General features: G+C 33.2%; 1 protein-coding gene and 1 long non-coding RNA gene across 3 annotated transcripts in view; both read right to left on the bottom strand.

The window, feature by feature from the left end:
• LOC146999474 (uncharacterized) overlaps nt 1–1,885 on the bottom strand; it is a 28,419-nt gene extending 26,534 nt beyond the window's left edge. Inside the window, exon 1 of one of the 2 annotated variants that reach the window (XR_015043652.1) lies at nt 1,591–1,885. This is a non-coding gene — a long non-coding RNA (uncharacterized LOC146999474). The remainder of the gene's footprint in view (nt 1–1,590) is intronic. The other variant, XR_015043651.1, reaches the window with a different exon arrangement.
• Nucleotides 1,886–3,395: 1,510 nt separating this feature from the next.
• Nucleotides 3,396–18,002, bottom strand: part of LOC118193580 (polyamine-transporting ATPase 13A3-like) — a 236,671-nt gene continuing 222,064 nt past the window's right edge. The window contains exons 28-30 of the mRNA XM_085825885.1: nt 15,251–15,334; nt 12,328–12,463; nt 3,396–3,783 (exon numbers count right to left, since the gene is read on the bottom strand). Coding sequence (XP_085682011.1) covers nt 3,722–3,783; nt 12,328–12,463; nt 15,251–15,334 — 282 coding nt within the window. The 3' untranslated portion in view covers nt 3,396–3,721. The remainder of the gene's footprint in view (nt 3,784–12,327; nt 12,464–15,250; nt 15,335–18,002) is intronic.

Here is an 18,002-nt window from a genome sequence, read left to right as displayed (position 1 = left end):
TGTGGTTTGAAAATTATAAATTATCAAAAAAAAAAAAAAAATCATTTGCTAGTGTTCGCGGGCGATATATGAAGAAAAATCCAGGAAGATCAGTAGCCTCTAAGAGTCATTTTTAAAATTATTTAACTTAAATAATGCTCAACTTTTTAAAAATTATATAAATTTATTTAATTATTACGAATTTAATTGTGTTTTGTTAAAATGCTTGGATCGATTCATATGTCACGAATGTTGGTAATGATAATTTGAAAAAATACTTATTTTTCACAGCGAGAACTAGCAACAGCTATAATTATTTCTTTCTTTTTCTTTTTTTTTTTTTCTTTTTTTTTTGTTTTGTTTTTGTTTTTGTCTTTAAGCTGTAATCTTAATATTAGGTGTTTTGCTCTTTAAACTGTAACATCAATAACGCTATAGACATTTCATTCAGAATACAATCAGATGTGTCAAAAATTTCAGAACGTAGAATACAGGTTTGTTAAAAAATAAATTTTTAACACAGGAAAAATTAATAAAGTAAAACGATCATCAAAAGGCTAATAACACGAAGTTACCAACAAAACGCCAAGGAAACAAAGAGTAACAACAAACATAATAAAATTATAGAAACAGAAAATGTTCTCAATGTTGTGTTTAAAGCAAAGAAAAATTGCAAAATTTATAAATTTGTAAAATAATTAGTAATAAATAATAATAAGTAAGTAATTTGTAAAATAATTTTATGATTTGTAAATTTATAAATTTATAAAGTTTAGTAATTTAGCTTTCTGTTTTCTTCAGAGAAATAAATGCAATAGTAGACAACAAAATTCAAGGATATCTTATTGCTGTAGCTAATCTCACTTGCTAATCAGAACAAGCCCACCAATTTTATCATGGTACGGAGTACAAGATTGTGTTTATCATTGGCATTAACCTTGAGCTCCGTATACCTGACAGATTGACTTTGGCCAGTTCCTTCCCAGTTTTCAAGCAGCCCGAGGAGGGACGGGTTCGGGCATCAAGAACCGAGGGTCTCCCTTCCACCGATCTTCTGTTACTCTACCAACAAACCATTAGAGGACTTTGGATACGACGTATATTTTGAATGCCCCCATGCCGCACATACACTATTCATTTATACGCATTCATGCCTTCTCCGGGATTCGAGGCCGGGACTATCGACCACTAACCATTATACCAAATGCGCGGAAAGGAATATCGTATATCTGACATCATTAGAATGAGTAGTGAAAACTAGAATGTTTATATAAATATAAAAGGTATTATTAATATAATTCTTTATTTTATATGTATATTTCTGTAAATGCGTCTGAAAGGGACAGAAATATTAAAATACGAATTTGCTTAGAAATTCTAGACTTCAAAGAAGACTTTTCATTTAAAAGTAAGTAAGCTGGATGAAACAAAATTTTAAACTTTAAGTTACTTATGCTAAAATTTTTCAGACATTTAAGTTATGTAAAGTTAGATACTTAAGTCACTGTGCTGCGTCTTTTAATGCATTTACATAAAAGAAAAAGAGAATATGAAAGACGCACATTTTAATTTAAGGACGTAAGAAATTATTATAAAAAGCGAAATACTTACGGATAAGAGATAAAGGAATCATTAAAAATACAAAAAACAGCAGAATTTGCATCTCAATTGGCTTCTGTCCTTGTTCTGCCATAAACTCCTTCGCCATTTTAGTGATATTAGCTACGAATTCCTCCATATCCATTCCTTCTGGTAAATTCTTGGCTAATTCTTCAATGAATTCTTCTTTGACATCATCCGCACCCACTGCAGCCATGATTCCAATCAAGTAGATTATTTTAACACGTGGAAACTCAGGCAGATAAGCTACCTAACACGTCAGACGACGATTCTCCTTATGGAGACAACGTGGAGCTGGAGAAAACTACCTTCGCTTCATATTAGAACACCTGTTGTATTTCACCTGCGTTTTTTAATACTTGTAATCTTGTAAGCACCCAAGTAATCTGATACACGCGACCTTATTTTTGAATATGAATACTCGAAATAAAATATGAAGCAGAAAGGATTTTAACGCTTTCAGGTAGATCAAATCAATATATTTGACGGACAAATGAATTAGTGACAAATTAATTAATGACAAACACGAAATCCTTCAAGGGTTTTTAAGCATTTATGATGTTGCCTTTATGAGTTTTTGATTAATAAACTCAAAGATTTCAAAGCGAGCAGTTGCACCATTGTTCAGAAAAAAAAAAAAAAAAAAAAAAAATTCTATCTCTAGCACGCGAGATATAGGAAATTCTAAAGATATGCTGTTTTTAAACATTTTTAGCCCAAATGGTCTCAAAACGTGTATGTGTGTATAAAGGAAACAAAACGACCTTTTGGGAGTGATATAAAATATGAAAACCGGGGAGGGGAAAAACACGCATTGTATACCATTTCTGAAACACACATAAAAATACACGAATATTGTTATATTATGCATTTCAAAGAATTTACCACTTACAATAACTCTTTATTTTTACAAAATAAATTTCTATTAGTGCATATACTTTACATTGTTACCTATAAATCAAAGGTTTCTAAATCACATGTTGAAAAAAACTAGGGGGAACATTTTGCGAAGGAGGGGGGAAATATGCGAGTAAATATGGCATACGAGTTATTACACTTGTTGGTATATACAATAAAATTTTGAAATTTAAGCATAATATATGCAAAAACGCTACTGGCTGATGAACATTTCATTAATCTTAAAAGCCCATATTTTGTGTTAGCGAAATGAATCCTTGAGTATAAATTCTTGTTTGCAGTAAGAGAGTTCAGATTCTGAACGATGTCCTAATAAAAATTATTATTATTGTTTATTTTTTGTAATTAATTCTTTTATGCTTTAATTGTAAGCGAACATCGCTAATAAAATAAAAAAATTGTCTATTATTTTTGAAAGAATGACTTTCCTATGGTTTATTAATTTTAAATATAAATCAGTGAAATATCTTAGAAATACTAAACTGAAAATCTAAAGTACAAAATTTATATTTAATTGTTATCACAAGAATGCTTTATGGGAAAAATAATTCACCCTGTATAAAACACATACTGTGTACCTTGTTTAAATCTTGGGAAATGTGCTAGATAAAACCAAATCAGAGTAATAATAAATAAACCGCATTCGAGAATTGTAAATGCATACAAATTTTGACAAAATTTCAATAGCAAAATATTTCACCACTCTCCAATTACCTTTACATAAATGGCAAAGTTCATTAAACGTAAAGCAATTACTTTTCTATCGCACTTTAAAAAATTTTGTTAACCAATTGAGAAACGTAAGTATTATTACAAACCATGTAAATGCAGCAAAAGCATAAAAAATGAGACAATAAGAAATAATGCAAATGTACACATATAATGGAATTTTTTAATGAACATTGATTTAGTTAATACAATTTTTACGCCTTATTTCTTATAGTACAGAATGATAATCAACAAAGTTTTTAGAATCAAGAATTTTCATAGTTTAAAAGAAAAATTTAAAATTTCCGCTAATTTCTTTCGTTTTCAAGAAGGATTTTTATTTTCTTAATAACTCAATAAATGGATGAAAAATTTCACAAAGATACATTTATGAGATATGAGTTACAATGTTATTAGTTAAATTTTGTGCGCTCGTTTTCTTGTTTGCAGCCACTGAAATGAAATATTGGGCAGTGATACGTTTTTCAGTTTTCAGCTATATCATATCCACTACAGAGCATTTCTCTTGATTTACAATCTGTATCAATTCTCCTCTGTCTAAAATAAAAATAAGTTTTTAAGCATATAATAAAGAAAGGGAAAATTAAAAAAAATTGTAAATGAAATGAGTAAAAATAAAAGAGTTATTATTATATTTAAGCTAAGATAATGTACATTGAGGGGGGGAAGGGGGAGAGCTCTATGTCTTCCGTTCTACTGAGCCGATTGACGAAATTCAACTTTGCGTTTTTATGTCTCGAAAGAGCGACTTAGGGTATGTATTAGATTTATATATAACATTGTAGGTATTCTGACAAAAAATCGAGTTTTTTCTGAAATGACATGTCAATTTCTTTCCATATTTCGATTCTACAACTCAAATTATGCCAAACTGCCAAGTTTTGTGAACATCGCTCGAGCAGTTTTTAAAAAATTAGCTCTTAAAATTTTAGCTCCTCAATGTTAATTGAATATTTATCAATATCTCTTTTTTATTAAACTTTGTAAGATTCTGTACTGTGTACTTTAAAGTTACAGTTGAATGTGAAGAATTTTAAGAAGTGATAAGCGAATAATCGCTTCAGTTCGTGGTACAGGAAACAACAAGTAAGAAGGATGAAATAACCCTTTATTATTTCAATAAGATGTAACAGAACTCCGTCTTGGAGTTGTACAATAAAGCCGACACTCGGGCTTGAACTTAAGAGACTAAGAACTAAACTAAACCGAAGCTATCAAATGTCTAACAGTGTTGGGCCCTTTGATTAACTGTTGATTAACTGCGAAGCTATCAAGGGCCTAAAGTTCATTTGAGTGTAATAATAGCTTAAGAGAGAGTAGCTTAAAAAGGCGGACGCGTGCTAGCCAGAATCTTTAGTTCTCTCTGACTAAGACAGTAGAACTTCGCGGTTAAATACCGCTCTCCCTCAATTTGCATTCAAACGTGATTCTAAAACTACGTTCTGGCCGGAAGTTGAAATTCAGGAATGATAGGAAAGGAAGTTTAAATCAAAATTTAACTGTTAGATAAATTAATATAATCCTTACAACTCACTTGCCTCATTCTTCCAGAATTCGAAATTTAGGTTCATTCCAAATAAAACTCGCACATTTTTTATGATTTATTTTTAAAATTTGTATTTTAAAATAATTTTTTCAAAAGATATTTGGAATTATAACCTATAAAATTTTGACCATCATCTTAACGTAGATGCATTTCTAAGAATACCTGCAAAAAGTTAGAGTTTTTTATTCAAAATTTCCTAGGCTATACGTGAATTTACATAATGGCTTGTTTTGAAATTTGGCATATTGTTGTAAGCGATAATAACGCCAAATGTAGTTTATTAAAATTATTAGAAATTATGAACGATGACTTTTTTCTGCTTGTTTACAATGGGGAAAAAAAAAAAAAAAAGGAAAGGAAAATAGGTTGCTATAAATTAAGAAGTTCGCCAACTGAATTATTCTTGGCGCAAACTGAACAAAATTCGCCAAGATAAATTTTTGAATTTCTCCGTAAATTTCGCACCAAATTTTACAAAATTTAATATTTAGGCATAATTTGAGTCATAGAATCGCAATATGGGAAACAAAACTGGCATGTCATATAAGAAAAAGTCCGATTTTATGTCAGAGTACCTATATTAGAACAACTCTATATATAAATCTAATATATATCCTAAGTCGCGGTTCATGAAAAACGCAATTTGAATTTCATCAATTGGCCCAGTAGAACGGGAGTTATAGAACTGTCTTTTTTTTTTTTTTTTCTCTGCGCAGCGTACATGCTAAGGTCTAAAAAATTCGAAACTAAACTAATTCTTCTAGAAGTCATCATTTCGTTTACAGTTTACAGTATTATTAGGAATACGTTTGGATGAAAAATTTCATCAATTTGAAATACAAAATCAGATAAATTCAGCCTTACATATTCAAGACCAAACTTTGCCTAATTTTTATAGTTCAGACGTAACTTCTAGTTCAGCAATGCAGATTTTATCACCCAGTTTCTAATTTTCAATTAGATAACGCTTCTGATTCAGCAGATTAGCTGCTACTGAATCAAAAGCAATTACCTGCTTATTACTATTTGATTATTAAAAACGAGACCAAACACAGACGTATATGAAATAAGTAGTCATTTATTAGGAATCCAGCTTGCAGTGTCATTTAAAAGGTATGCAGTAAACATGCCGCTTAAAAACAGATATCTCACTTAAGGGAAGTGATGAATTAATTAAGATTAAGTAGACAGGCTCAAAAATTATGATTTTCAATTTTATCAGTAAATCAGTTAACTTTTTCTCATTTTTTAAAAGTAACTACAGTGGCACTTTGGTATACGTCCTGTTTGGACGCGAAAATTTTTGTTTGGTATACGATATTTGTTTAAAATATGACTCGAGTTCAACGAGTCACGACTGCGCGCATTACACATGTCTACCTCTTTCGAGACAATGCTACGACTGCCCATGAGCGTCAATACACCTGTTACTACTATTCAGCGAACAAACCGAGCTATGACTAAATTTTCAATGAGCAATGAGCTTTAGGAACGGAACGTTAATGAGAAGAAGCAAGTAACGAAGAAAATTGTTAGAATCACTATGGAGGTGAAAAGAGATATTGCTGAAAAATATGAAGATGACATGAGTATCGGGACTTACATAGCGTATGGCGAGTATAATGATATCTAAGATTGTAAAAAACAAAGATGATATTATATTGGCTAACCTTGCGAAGAGGATGAAGCAAGTACCAAAGATCAGAGACCTTAGAGCATACTGAAAAATTTCTTTCGATTTGCATAGCCGAAAAATATTTATGTACAATAGCATGTGCAGTACTTCATTTATGTACAGTATAGATTTCACTCATTGCATTGAACAGTGCTGCGATAATAGCAATGATATTTTTTATAAGAATGGATTAATTATAATTCCCTTTATATCTTATTGAAAAAATTTTTGGGTATATATCCAAGGGTCTGGGACGCATTACTAACATATACCGAGGTACTACTGTATATAATTTATAGCTTAAATAAATTATTGCAATGCTTTTGTCATGAAGTTCTACACTCAGAAGGGAAGAGTTTCGATTGACTTTTGTAGGTAGTCTGGAAGGGTTGTCTTTGTTAGTAAAATAAAAACATCACTCCGCATCAAATTTATGTTAAAATTCAGGAGCTCATTCTTTGAACGTGTTGAGGAAGGAGTAAGTTTCGAGAATAATTTTTCAAATTTTCAGAACTTGCTCTAAAAGCTAGGCGGGGATCCGCGAGGGATAAAATACAAGAGGAAATACGATATACATTATTTGTTGGTTATTATATGAATTGAAGAAGCGAGATCTCTAGTTCTCTTCCTCATTTGTCTCTACAAATAAATGCATACCTAATACTCAGTTAAAACGTCAATGCCTTGACACTCAGCCTCTAACAATATAGTCCAAGGAAAGCTGGGCACTCTAGTCTTAGGTTGCATGTTAGCAATACCGACATAAGTTAAGACTAATTCGTCAGATATATCATACATGCGGCGTATAATGCTCCTTTTACCCTCAACAATTTTGCACTATTTTGGGAACAAGTTGCATTCTAAAAACAAGAAGGGACGAATAAAACAGACTTAAAAATACTAGCTGAACTTCACAAGAAAGTATGCCATGTAATGATGCTTGACGTAAGGAATAAATCGAAAATTTTGGCTCTTCTTAAACCTGTCAAAAGTTTGTCATGTACGATGTATTAGCAAGCATTTTGCTACTCTTTATCTTCTGCAAATTTTAATCATCATCAATGCTAGAAATCTCTTTTTGATTGTTTAGTCATGTGTAAGGAAGATTGGATAGGAAAGCTCTTTAGGTAAAGCTGTAGAGTCATTAGGCTAATCGGAAGCAGAAAAGATGAAAAATATGCAACCGCCTTCACTGGGAAACGAACCACGGACCTCTGGAATACCGGCACAGCGTGCTACCGTTACACCACGAAGACAAAGCTAGGGAAGTGGGAGAAATACCTTATATACTCCCCTTTTTAAAGGGCGATTAGGCTTTTAGGGGACCTAGTCGCCAAATCCTGGGTGCGGAGAATCATCATCCACAACCCTTTTAGTTCGGGCGCCACTTGTAGAATCATTAGGTTAACCCATTAGCCGTTGGTGTTGCGTAGACGCAACGGTCAAAATAAATGCGTATATAAATATAAGTACGTAAGATATTTTTTACCAGCAGATGATTTTGTGCAGGGAATATTATGAAGATTATTTATATAAGAAATATTTGCATTCAACAATCATTTTGTTTATAATAATTAATCTCATATTTTAAGCAAAATTTAAGCAAAATTTTCGACCGGGTATTTTTGCTGAAAATATTCAACGAAAGAATCGCCGTCTTTATGAGTGATCTATTTTTAGTCAAGGTCACCGTTTATCAGAACATTACATCAGTCACATGTTTATATTTGTGTTGGGAAGGAAGGGAAAGCAGGTGTTGCGTTGACGCAACGTCAGCAGGAAACGGGTAGTCAATCTGCTTTTTCACTCATTCCTTTCAATGTTCTGCTTGATGTTCTGGTTGTTTAAAAATGCCTAGAACGAGGTATCTTACATTAGAAGAAGCCCTTCAAAGATTTTTTGATGAAGAAACAGATGATGATAATGTTAATAATGACCAGAATGAAACTGATATTGTTATTGTTCCCCCAGAAATTGCAGAGGCTAGTGACGAAGAAGAAAGGAATGGCAATGTTTTAAGTAATGATATTTTACCAAATGTTACTGCTGGGGAAATTGAAATTCACGTAAGAAGTAAGTTTCAGCCTTCTAAAAGCAGTTATAGTCATACTAAAAAGTTTAAAAAGTAGAAGACTGAAATCTTGAAGTGGATAAAAAAGGAACTGTTAGCTATGTTTCAGGAAGAACATGAAGAAAGAGATAGAAGAGAAATTATAAAAGGCAAAACACAAGGTAAAACTAGTGAACAGATTTTCGATTTTCATTTTGGTTTAGAAATTTAGTCTCTTCTCGTTCAACAGACAAATATATACGCTCAGGAAAAAAAAAAAAAAAAAAAAAAAAAAAAAAAAAAGCCCAGAATCTATTGCATCTGAAGCGTATATCAGAAGATTTATTGGAATATTATTGCTTACAGGATATCATTCTTTACCTCAAGAAAAAATGTATTGGTCTTTTGATAAGGACATTTCTGTTCAGGTTGCGCGAGAATTGATATCAGGCTTGCAGTACAGGAATATGAAGCAGAATCTGCATTTGACAAATTGACAATACTGATAAATTATATGAGCTGAGACCTTATCTAAACTTACTAAATATCACCACTTTTTACTACTGGAAATATAAAGTCTCTTTTAGATTTCAGACGCGAGAATGCATAATTCCCTTTGCAAACTCCTATTGAGAGTGTAGAATCAGCCAGAAATAGATCAGCAACAAGGAAGACCTAGTAAATTCAGCATTCAAAAACCACTGCATGGAGATAACGAAAGACTTTGTTGTAAAGAGTACCATAGCCAGACTGTTTATAGATGCAAAGTATGTAAATGTAGCTTTACATCATGATTGCAAACAAGCTTTTCATGCTTGAATCTTTCAAATGAAATAATCTGTATTTGTAAAAGAAATACAATGTATATTTTAATATTAAATTAATTACAAGTAAAGTGATTTGTAGATTCATAAAACGCTATACAGCTAAAAAATAATTCTGCGCTCCACTCAAAAGAAACATCACACGAGTACATCCTACTCTCTAAACATCCGTAGTCTTATTCCGCTGACGTTGCGCGAACGCAACACTCGCTTTCTCCACAGGTAAGAGCATTTTTTTAATTTTCAATGTAAATTTATGTTATAAATGCTTAAATTAATATTTGTTATTATTATCACGAGAAAAGAAACATTCCTTGTAGTTTTGGCGGTTAATGGGTTAACTGGAATCAGAAAAGATGAAAAATAAGGAACCGCCTTCGCCGGAAATCAAACCACGGACCTCTGGAATACCGGCCCAGCGTGCTACCGTTACACCACGAAGACACGCTAGGGAAGTGGGAGAAATACTTTATAAAGCAAGCAAAGGATTTCACGAACTACACCAGGAAGACAAAAATTGCTTGCAGTCTCACTTTGAAATCATTAAAATTCAGTTAACAGTGCAGAAATAAGTGCGGCGATTGTCATTTTTTAATGTCAATTTTTTTGTCAGTTGAATGAAAGAAAATGAATAAAATTTAAACGGATAGCTAATTTGTAAGATTCTAGCTAAATGAAAGTTACTTTTGTTGGCTAGATGTTTACTTGAACTGTGAAGCAACTATTCGCTAAGTTCAAATGTATCAATAATAACACATGGAAAGGGTTAAAAGACCCTTTTAGTCAACTCAAGAAAAGTATTTACAGTTGGCACTCCTGATGCTTACAAATCTACGCCCCTACTTTTGTCGGCAACTCAGAACAGAAATGTAAAATTGGAACTAAGCTTAAGTCAAATAATCAGCCTAAGCTGCACAGAGATATTTAAAGCGTAGTTAGCTCTTGGCCTTACCGACGTAGACTAATAGGCATTTAATATGCACAGCTCTAAAATAGCAAGCTTAGAGAAACAACGTGGCCGATGATAACGTGCTCTATCTGAAGTCTCTAACTCCAGCTATCGCTGTATGCTGCGATTAGTTTGCAATGCGCAACTGCTTTCCAACTATCATAAAATGTGGTGCTTCTGTGAGCGCTTCTAGTAGATCGAACGCTTAACGATGAGTCCATGAAGACAGCTTGCCGGTGAGGTAAAGGGGCCTGACCAATCAATCGGAAGTAACTCAGACCACCAGCTTAAATAATACCTTTCTACCCTACTTTGCATAACACGTAAAACTTAAATCTCATTCTGGCAAGAAAGCATGGGTTGAAATGCTTCAAAATAAAATTAACTGTTCAATAAATTAAATAAATCCTCACAAATTAGTTCATTTAAAACACCGAATGCGTATTCATTTGGTTCTTCAAAGATTATATATTTATAACTTATACTTTCGTTAGCATTACTTAATGATCTTTTAGCTTAGTCATCGTTTTAAAGTTCCTAAAGACACAACGTGTGCCACTAATCTTTCAGCATGATGAAACAATTTATAAGTGCTTTCAACTTGTCATTAGTTATAAGGTTAGTTCTTTCAGTTAGTTTAGTACTTTTTCTATATAAAATTTCAACAAAAAACTAATTTAATTAAGTGGTTGTTCATTATTAAAGTTTCAATAGTGCAGCATGCAATTCAATACTGGAATTTATCGTGACCAGAAACACTAGATAGTTTGCCAAGAGAATGTTGAATGCAAAGGACGTTGCTTGAATGGCCCAAAAAGCCTTAAGTTCTAATCACATTATGTTTCAGCTACGCGGGAATGGACGTCAAAAAGGACAATTCTCAGAACTCGCACATTTTCAGGAAACTCACGTAGCTAGGCAACCATTTTCACTTGCTACAAAGACTTGATCGCCAAACAGTAACCGATTGTCGCTCAGATTGGGATCACGTGATCCTTAAGAAGCAGAACTTTCGTCTGATTCGTTGAATCTACCCGGGATAGAGCTTTAGCAGAGACATTTTCGGTGAGGTTTGAAAAAATCCCGCGTAGCCGCAACATAGTTTCCGTAGCTAGGGGGGCTTCGCTTCCAGTGGGGCTCTTTTTTCTAGGAATCCTCCCGTTTAAACCAGTGCTACCAGAATTTCGTTTCTCAGAAAAGTCCCGTATAGCAGGTACTATCGCTAGAAGTGATAACAGCATTAGACGTTTATTTGCCGAGTCATAAAAATGTCCCACTAGGATACTGGTTTCCAGTAGTTCCTTCAGACATCCTACAGTCATCTTATACAGCAAGGTACTAAGAAATTCTCCCCTTCCCTTGAGAATTGTATGTTCGCAGCATAATTTTAATAGCAATTCAAAATACTACAAATGAAAATCAGCACTAGAAAAATAACTCACTCCGTAGAATAGTAACAGGACTGTAAGAGGAAAACTATTGTAATGTAAGCATATTACTATTCAGTTTGTATGTACTTGATAAAAATAATATTGTAAAGCAGTTTAAACGATATTGAAAATCCAGTCAATGTGTAAATGAATTACAAGTTTACTTTGATTATCTCAGTAAAAGAATTGTAAATATGAATTCAGATAATGTTTAAATGTACACATAACTGTCATGATTTGATGTAACTATCATATGTAACTTGTACAAGACAATGTTTGTAATCAACATATCTATGCTTATACACAGGCCTTGTATGCCCATGTAATATTTATATTTTTACACGGAGGAAATATTCCCTTCTGCCAGGATGACTATTAACACTGTAAGACTTTTACAACAAAGTCAGGTCAGTGGTTATCTCAGGCGGCGCTCAGTCATCTTATACATGCTTACTAGAGTGGGAACTTCAACTACGTAGATTTGTATTCTGTAAACAAGTGGTCTGATTTTGAAAGCAATTTTAAGAGTATTTCTTCATTCGGGATTCTAAATTTATGATACTGATTCTAAGTAATTACTAATGAAAAACATTTTGACGTTTCTTACCTTTATCGTTAATTAGAGGCGGCCATTCTTCGCTTGTCTGTAGTTGTTGTAATTTCTTAAACTTTCGGACAGGTCCTCTTAAACGGGCAATAAGTGGTACAATGTGTTTTGCTACCAAGTGCTGGACGAAATATTTCTAAAAATATTTTATTATTAGTCAGTATGGACAAAATTTTGTTGTAAACTGTGCAAAAGAAGACTGATAAATGTTATTTCTAGTGACTCTCGCAGAAATACGAATTTCAAATCAATTATTCAAAATGGCTCAAGCTCTTTACATTAAAAGGGAAAGTATGCTAGAAATGTTTTAGCTAATTTAAAAAGTTTTTTGAGCCCTAAATCCAGAGATCATATATTTGCAAATATACAGTAATTTTATATGATTCAATTAATTTGAAGTCAGAGCCATCTACTACAGCCAGAACATTTGCTGTGGCCAAATAAAATAATTTAATCAGGGCTAGGTCATTCCTTTTGTGTGACTTCTCGCCAACGCGATTCTCTTAGGGGAAGTTAACAGTTAACAGGAAGTAGTCTGACGTCACTATGGTGCATCTTCTCTGATTTCGCCTGTTTAAAAGTAGCAATGTGGGCAGATCAAATTAATTTTAATCACATATATTGTTTTCTAGTACAGCAGTGTCAAAGTCAAACTGATAACTCACACGTCTCATGCGGTCCTGAAGCATAAAAGTGATTTTATGCTGCCTGCGATACATTTCCCGTAAATTAATCTACATTATTATGACAAGAATTTGAAGAAAACAATTTAAGATTTTAATGGTTTGGAGTCCAGTTTTACGTTATATTCAATACTAAAAACAAATGTAACTCTTCAGAAAATCTACAAATACTAGTTAATATCTTAAGTTACGAATTTTTGCAATAAGAATACGCTCGCTTTGTTTTTGAGTACATTTACATGAGGACAGTTTTTTTTCGTAGTAAAAAACTGAACATTAATAAGCCTACAAAAAGAACCAGACTGCCGATGAGTATCTACAATTTGTCATTATACATTTTAGTAATTTCCCTCCAAGATTGCAAACATTATGAAAATCGAAACGTCATCAGGTGCTGTAGCTGAAAAATGTAGCAAAAAACAAAGATATTTACAATAATTTACATACAAATATTACTTTTTTTGTGTGTCATAGAAAAATCTAATAAATAAAAGAAAGAGAATAGGTTGGCATTATTTATTCTCAAGTCTTGTCTCTGTTGGGAAGCTTTCGTTTATTTCTTTTAGTTTAAATTAAAAGTAAGTTATTTTGTGGTTCAATATATTGCAATTAGCTGAGTAAATGCTAGCCTGAAAATTTTTATATTTAACCTTGAGATTTTAATATTTAGCTCTCTGTTTGAATTCCAAACTGTGATAACAGCAATTTCTTGCAGACACCAATTTTTAGATTTCAGGAAATTGTGCATTGGCCTGTGTGGAATGTAAGTTTGAGACCACTGATATGATTATATGATTCAATTAATTTGAAGTCAGAGCCATCTACTACAGCCAGAACTTGGATTTTGAAGAAAATTCATTTTGAGGCTGATTACGAAAATGATGATAGGAATAATAAATCAGATACGTATGATTTTAAAATACAACTCACAAATGATGTTAATATTGCTGAATGCCTTAACTGTAAAAAGAAACAAGAATGCATTGCTAATTTGTAAAAACCAAAGCTTGATTTTAGGTAATTTATTAGCTGAGCATTTTAGGTAATTTATAATTCTATATAACGTCAAAGTAATTTCGCATAAAGAAAAATTTCCTTCTTTGTCCCTCTTTTGAAAGATTAAATAATTTTCTTTAGAAAATGTGAGCGAAGTTGTTTTATAGTTAAGTCAACGATCTTGTATTTATTTAAATGTAATGCATGTATATAAATGTGAGTATAAATGTGACAATTATTTAAAAATATCTGCTATTATATCAAATCGGAAGAAAATCGCACCAATGTAAAATTTATAATTAGGTCAAAAAAGAAATCTTAGATTACATTGAATTTTGAGTAAAATTATCGACTTTAAGGGCAGTCAAACATAAGTTCCTCCTCTTTACTGCAGGGAAAATATAACATATATATTCAAAACTACGCCAAACTAAGGTTTGTTTTTCTAATAAATTTTAGAAATCTTAGAGTAATAGAATTCTACCACTTAGTAGGCAGATGAAGAAGAGACAATGAATGCAATAGTTTTTTTCTTCATGATTTAATAATAAATACGCCGGTAACAAAACCTGAAACTTTTCAGAAAACGTAGCGTATTTATGTATTATTTTAAAATTAATAAATACGTAATTATTAAGTTTTTAAACATTATAAATGCATACAGTAATAAAATCTTTTTTTTACATTAAAGCTACTTTTTCACGCACAGTTTCTTAAGGCTGTTTCTTCAAATTTAAAACAATTATTTCTTTGCTGAGAATAGCGTCTTTGCAGTTTGTGTCAACATGACTATGTCATCACTTCTTGTTTCAGGGAGGAAAACTCTATAAACTAGCTCTTATTTTCGAAGTCCTGTTTAGAATATATTGTAGAGACATTAGGATTTTTTGGAAGCATGAAAAATGAGCAACGCCTTCGCCGGGGATCGAATGCAGAGTAATATCTTTAAACACATAATTTCTTGATTTTAATCTGTTACAGAATTTCTTCGGTGCCGAATCTTCATTAATGTATGCAATAATATATGTCTGGCTTCTGAAATAGGGCAGTAATACAGATTATTAAACAGACGTGTATATATGTAAAGATTCGTATATATTTTAGTATAACACGCCGAATGCCTCATTTGCTAGAATTTTATCTGTTTGAAGTTCGACTACGTTATTTTATGAAATCCTATTCTACCATGTTAGATGCTTCTGCTGAAGATAATTCTGCACTGGGTTATTTGAAATTAGACTTACCTCCCATATGAATGATATTACTATATTTCCCAAACAAATAGCATACAATATCAGAGGAAAATTCCCGTCAGGTGCAGCTTTGAACTGAAATAAAAAAAAGGTCAATGAAAAGACGTACGTTATTCAACAAATATAATAGCTGGTTGCAAAGTAGTTATGCAGTAAACTTTTAAATTCCGATCAAAGCAAATACATGCATCAATTCATCTGCTAATAATAAACACGCAGTAACTGCTGATAACACTATTGACAAAAATAAGTTAATTTATTTTAAATCTCAGTTGCAAATTAGATATCATGTTTCCGTCAAAAATCTTAGTCCTGCTGTTGAACAATGGTCCTAAGTTACTAACTAGACGCATGTGCACTAAAATGTTTGAATTTATCATTTCTGCTGTTTACAAGTGTAAAAGTAAAATTCATTTGATGTCATTAGTTGTTGAGATTATAAGAAGAGATTTCTGGATATTATTGGATGAAGTGAAACTAAACGTGCAAAGGTCAGGCAGATTCATCGAATCTCAGGAAGGAGGCCCTGCCTTGCAATGCCCCATTTCTTTGAACTTTAAATTCAATTTTCAAATAAAATGTTTCCCAGGTTTTTAACAGTAGGCTTTCCGGACGTCTCGGACTTTCCGCCATCCTGGACTCAATCTCTTGTACGAGCTGAGAGCAAAGTTGGTAAAATCAACACTCTATTAAGAGATCTTGTCCTGAAAGCATATTCATAATTTTCCCTGAAACCTTGTAATAATTTTTTCTGCAAGACTAGATTAGAAGACACTAAGGCTGATTTCAATCCCAAATATTAGCCATTCTGGGTTTGTTGACAATAGAGAAAACCATGTGTAGATACTACTAAGGGTTTGTAAAGCCAAAAGAATAACTAAATGCAAATAGCATAAATGCAAATAGCTTAAATTGCTTTAAGCTATTTGCATTTATGTGAATTTCAGATTTGAAACGTACTGCATGTTTAGAGAGAACAATTTATATACAGGGTGATCTTTTTTAAAGGGACAGTGTTTGGAGCGCCCTGTGTAGCGCGATCTAATAGCCGAAATGGCACCAAACTTGGTATTTAGACTAATCAAGACATGAGACATCAAGACATACAATCGTACAGTTAAATTATTAATGTTTATTTACTACATTATGTTTATTTATTACATTGAGGAATTAGACCACATTCAATATGAGCACCGTTCTCAGAAATAACACCGTGCATTCGGTGCACAACGTTCTCCACAGCCGTATGTAACATATCACGAGGATTATTCAGTACTGTCTTTTTTATGTTGTCCTTTAGAATAAACAAATTTGATACTCCACCAACATAAACTTGAGATTTCAGATAACCCCAGAGCCAAAAATCGCATGGCGTGAGGTCAGGGTACCGAGGCGGCCATGCAACTGGAAAACTACGACTTATGACTCTATCATCAGTGAAGTTTTGACGCAACAGCTGCTTTACCTTATTACTTATGTGTGGTGGAGCACCATCTTGCATAGAGATTGTCTGTTGGAGACGGTTTCTTTGCTGAAGTTGTGGAATAACAAACGTTTGCAGCATTTCGTGGTACCTTTTTCATTTATGATGCACGTTTGGGGTCCTGACGGAATGATGGTCTAAAAAAAGAATGGCCCAATTACGAATTCGGCTTTGAAACCACACCAAACAGTGACTTTTGGGGAATTTAATGGGATTTCGTGTGTGGCTGCTCAGAAGCCCAAATTCAGCTATTTTGTGTGTTTACACCCTTTGAGATAAAAATGACACTCATCTTCCCACAGAATGTGCTTTGGGAAAGAATCATCAATTTATACCCTGGCAAGAAACGATAAAGCGAATGTCACTCGCTTATCATAATCACTTGGTTTCAGTTCGTGCAAGCGGCTGATTTGGTTGGGGTAAAATCCAATAACGCGCCGCAAAACTCTCCATACCGTGGAATAATTCATGTCGAATTGTCGAGCTATACCCCGGGCACTGATAGTACCAGCAATGGTTCCCTGCGATCCTTCGACAATTGCAGTTGTCACATCAGTTATTACATCTTCTTATACTGGTTTACGTCCTCTCCCAGCGCGAATGGTCAGTGACCCCGTTTCCTTGAACTTCTTAATCATTTTCTTAAGACCATTCGGCGATAAAGGCCCCTTTCGTAATTTTTCTCTGGTTCGAAATTCCCGAAGAGCTACGGATGCATTACATCGATTCATGTAATACAGCTTCACCAGTAACGCACGTTCCGGTAACTTGAGAGGCATGTCCACAAGAGCTCGTTTACTTCAGCTGAGTTTATTTGTCGGAGCTGTCTACTACTTGCTTTTATAGTTCCTATTACTGGCGCTGTCATCGCACAACATTTGCATTTTTCTTTGATACCAGTGTTTTATGCTAATTCTCGTTATTGTAAGCTACAGCAGCGCCACAAAATGCCCTAGCGGCGATTTTTTGAACTTTCCCCCCCCCCCCCCCCCACGGAATCCTATTTCCCATGTTTTGATTAGTCTAAATACCAAGTTTGGTGCCATTTCGACTATTAGATCGCGCTACAGGGCGCTCTAAACACTGTCACTTTAAAAAAGATCACCCTGTATTTTTTTACAATAAGAAAACGGCTTGCTGTATGACTGCGCTTATTGCATAATGCGCTGTGGGAAGAGTTCGGTCCATTCTATAATTTGTTTAATTTTTTAGCATTTTAGTTAATTATACATTTTTTGGAAGATAACAATGTGTATATAC

Source organism: Stegodyphus dumicola, chromosome 1, assembly GCF_044657685.1.
Source record: "Stegodyphus dumicola isolate Sdum_Otavi_A_Nest chromosome 1, ASM4465768v1".
Lineage (NCBI taxonomy): Eukaryota > Metazoa > Arthropoda > Arachnida > Araneae > Eresidae > Stegodyphus > Stegodyphus dumicola.
Note: the sequence above shows the minus strand (reverse complement) of the source record. Positions and strands in the feature narration are given on the sequence as shown.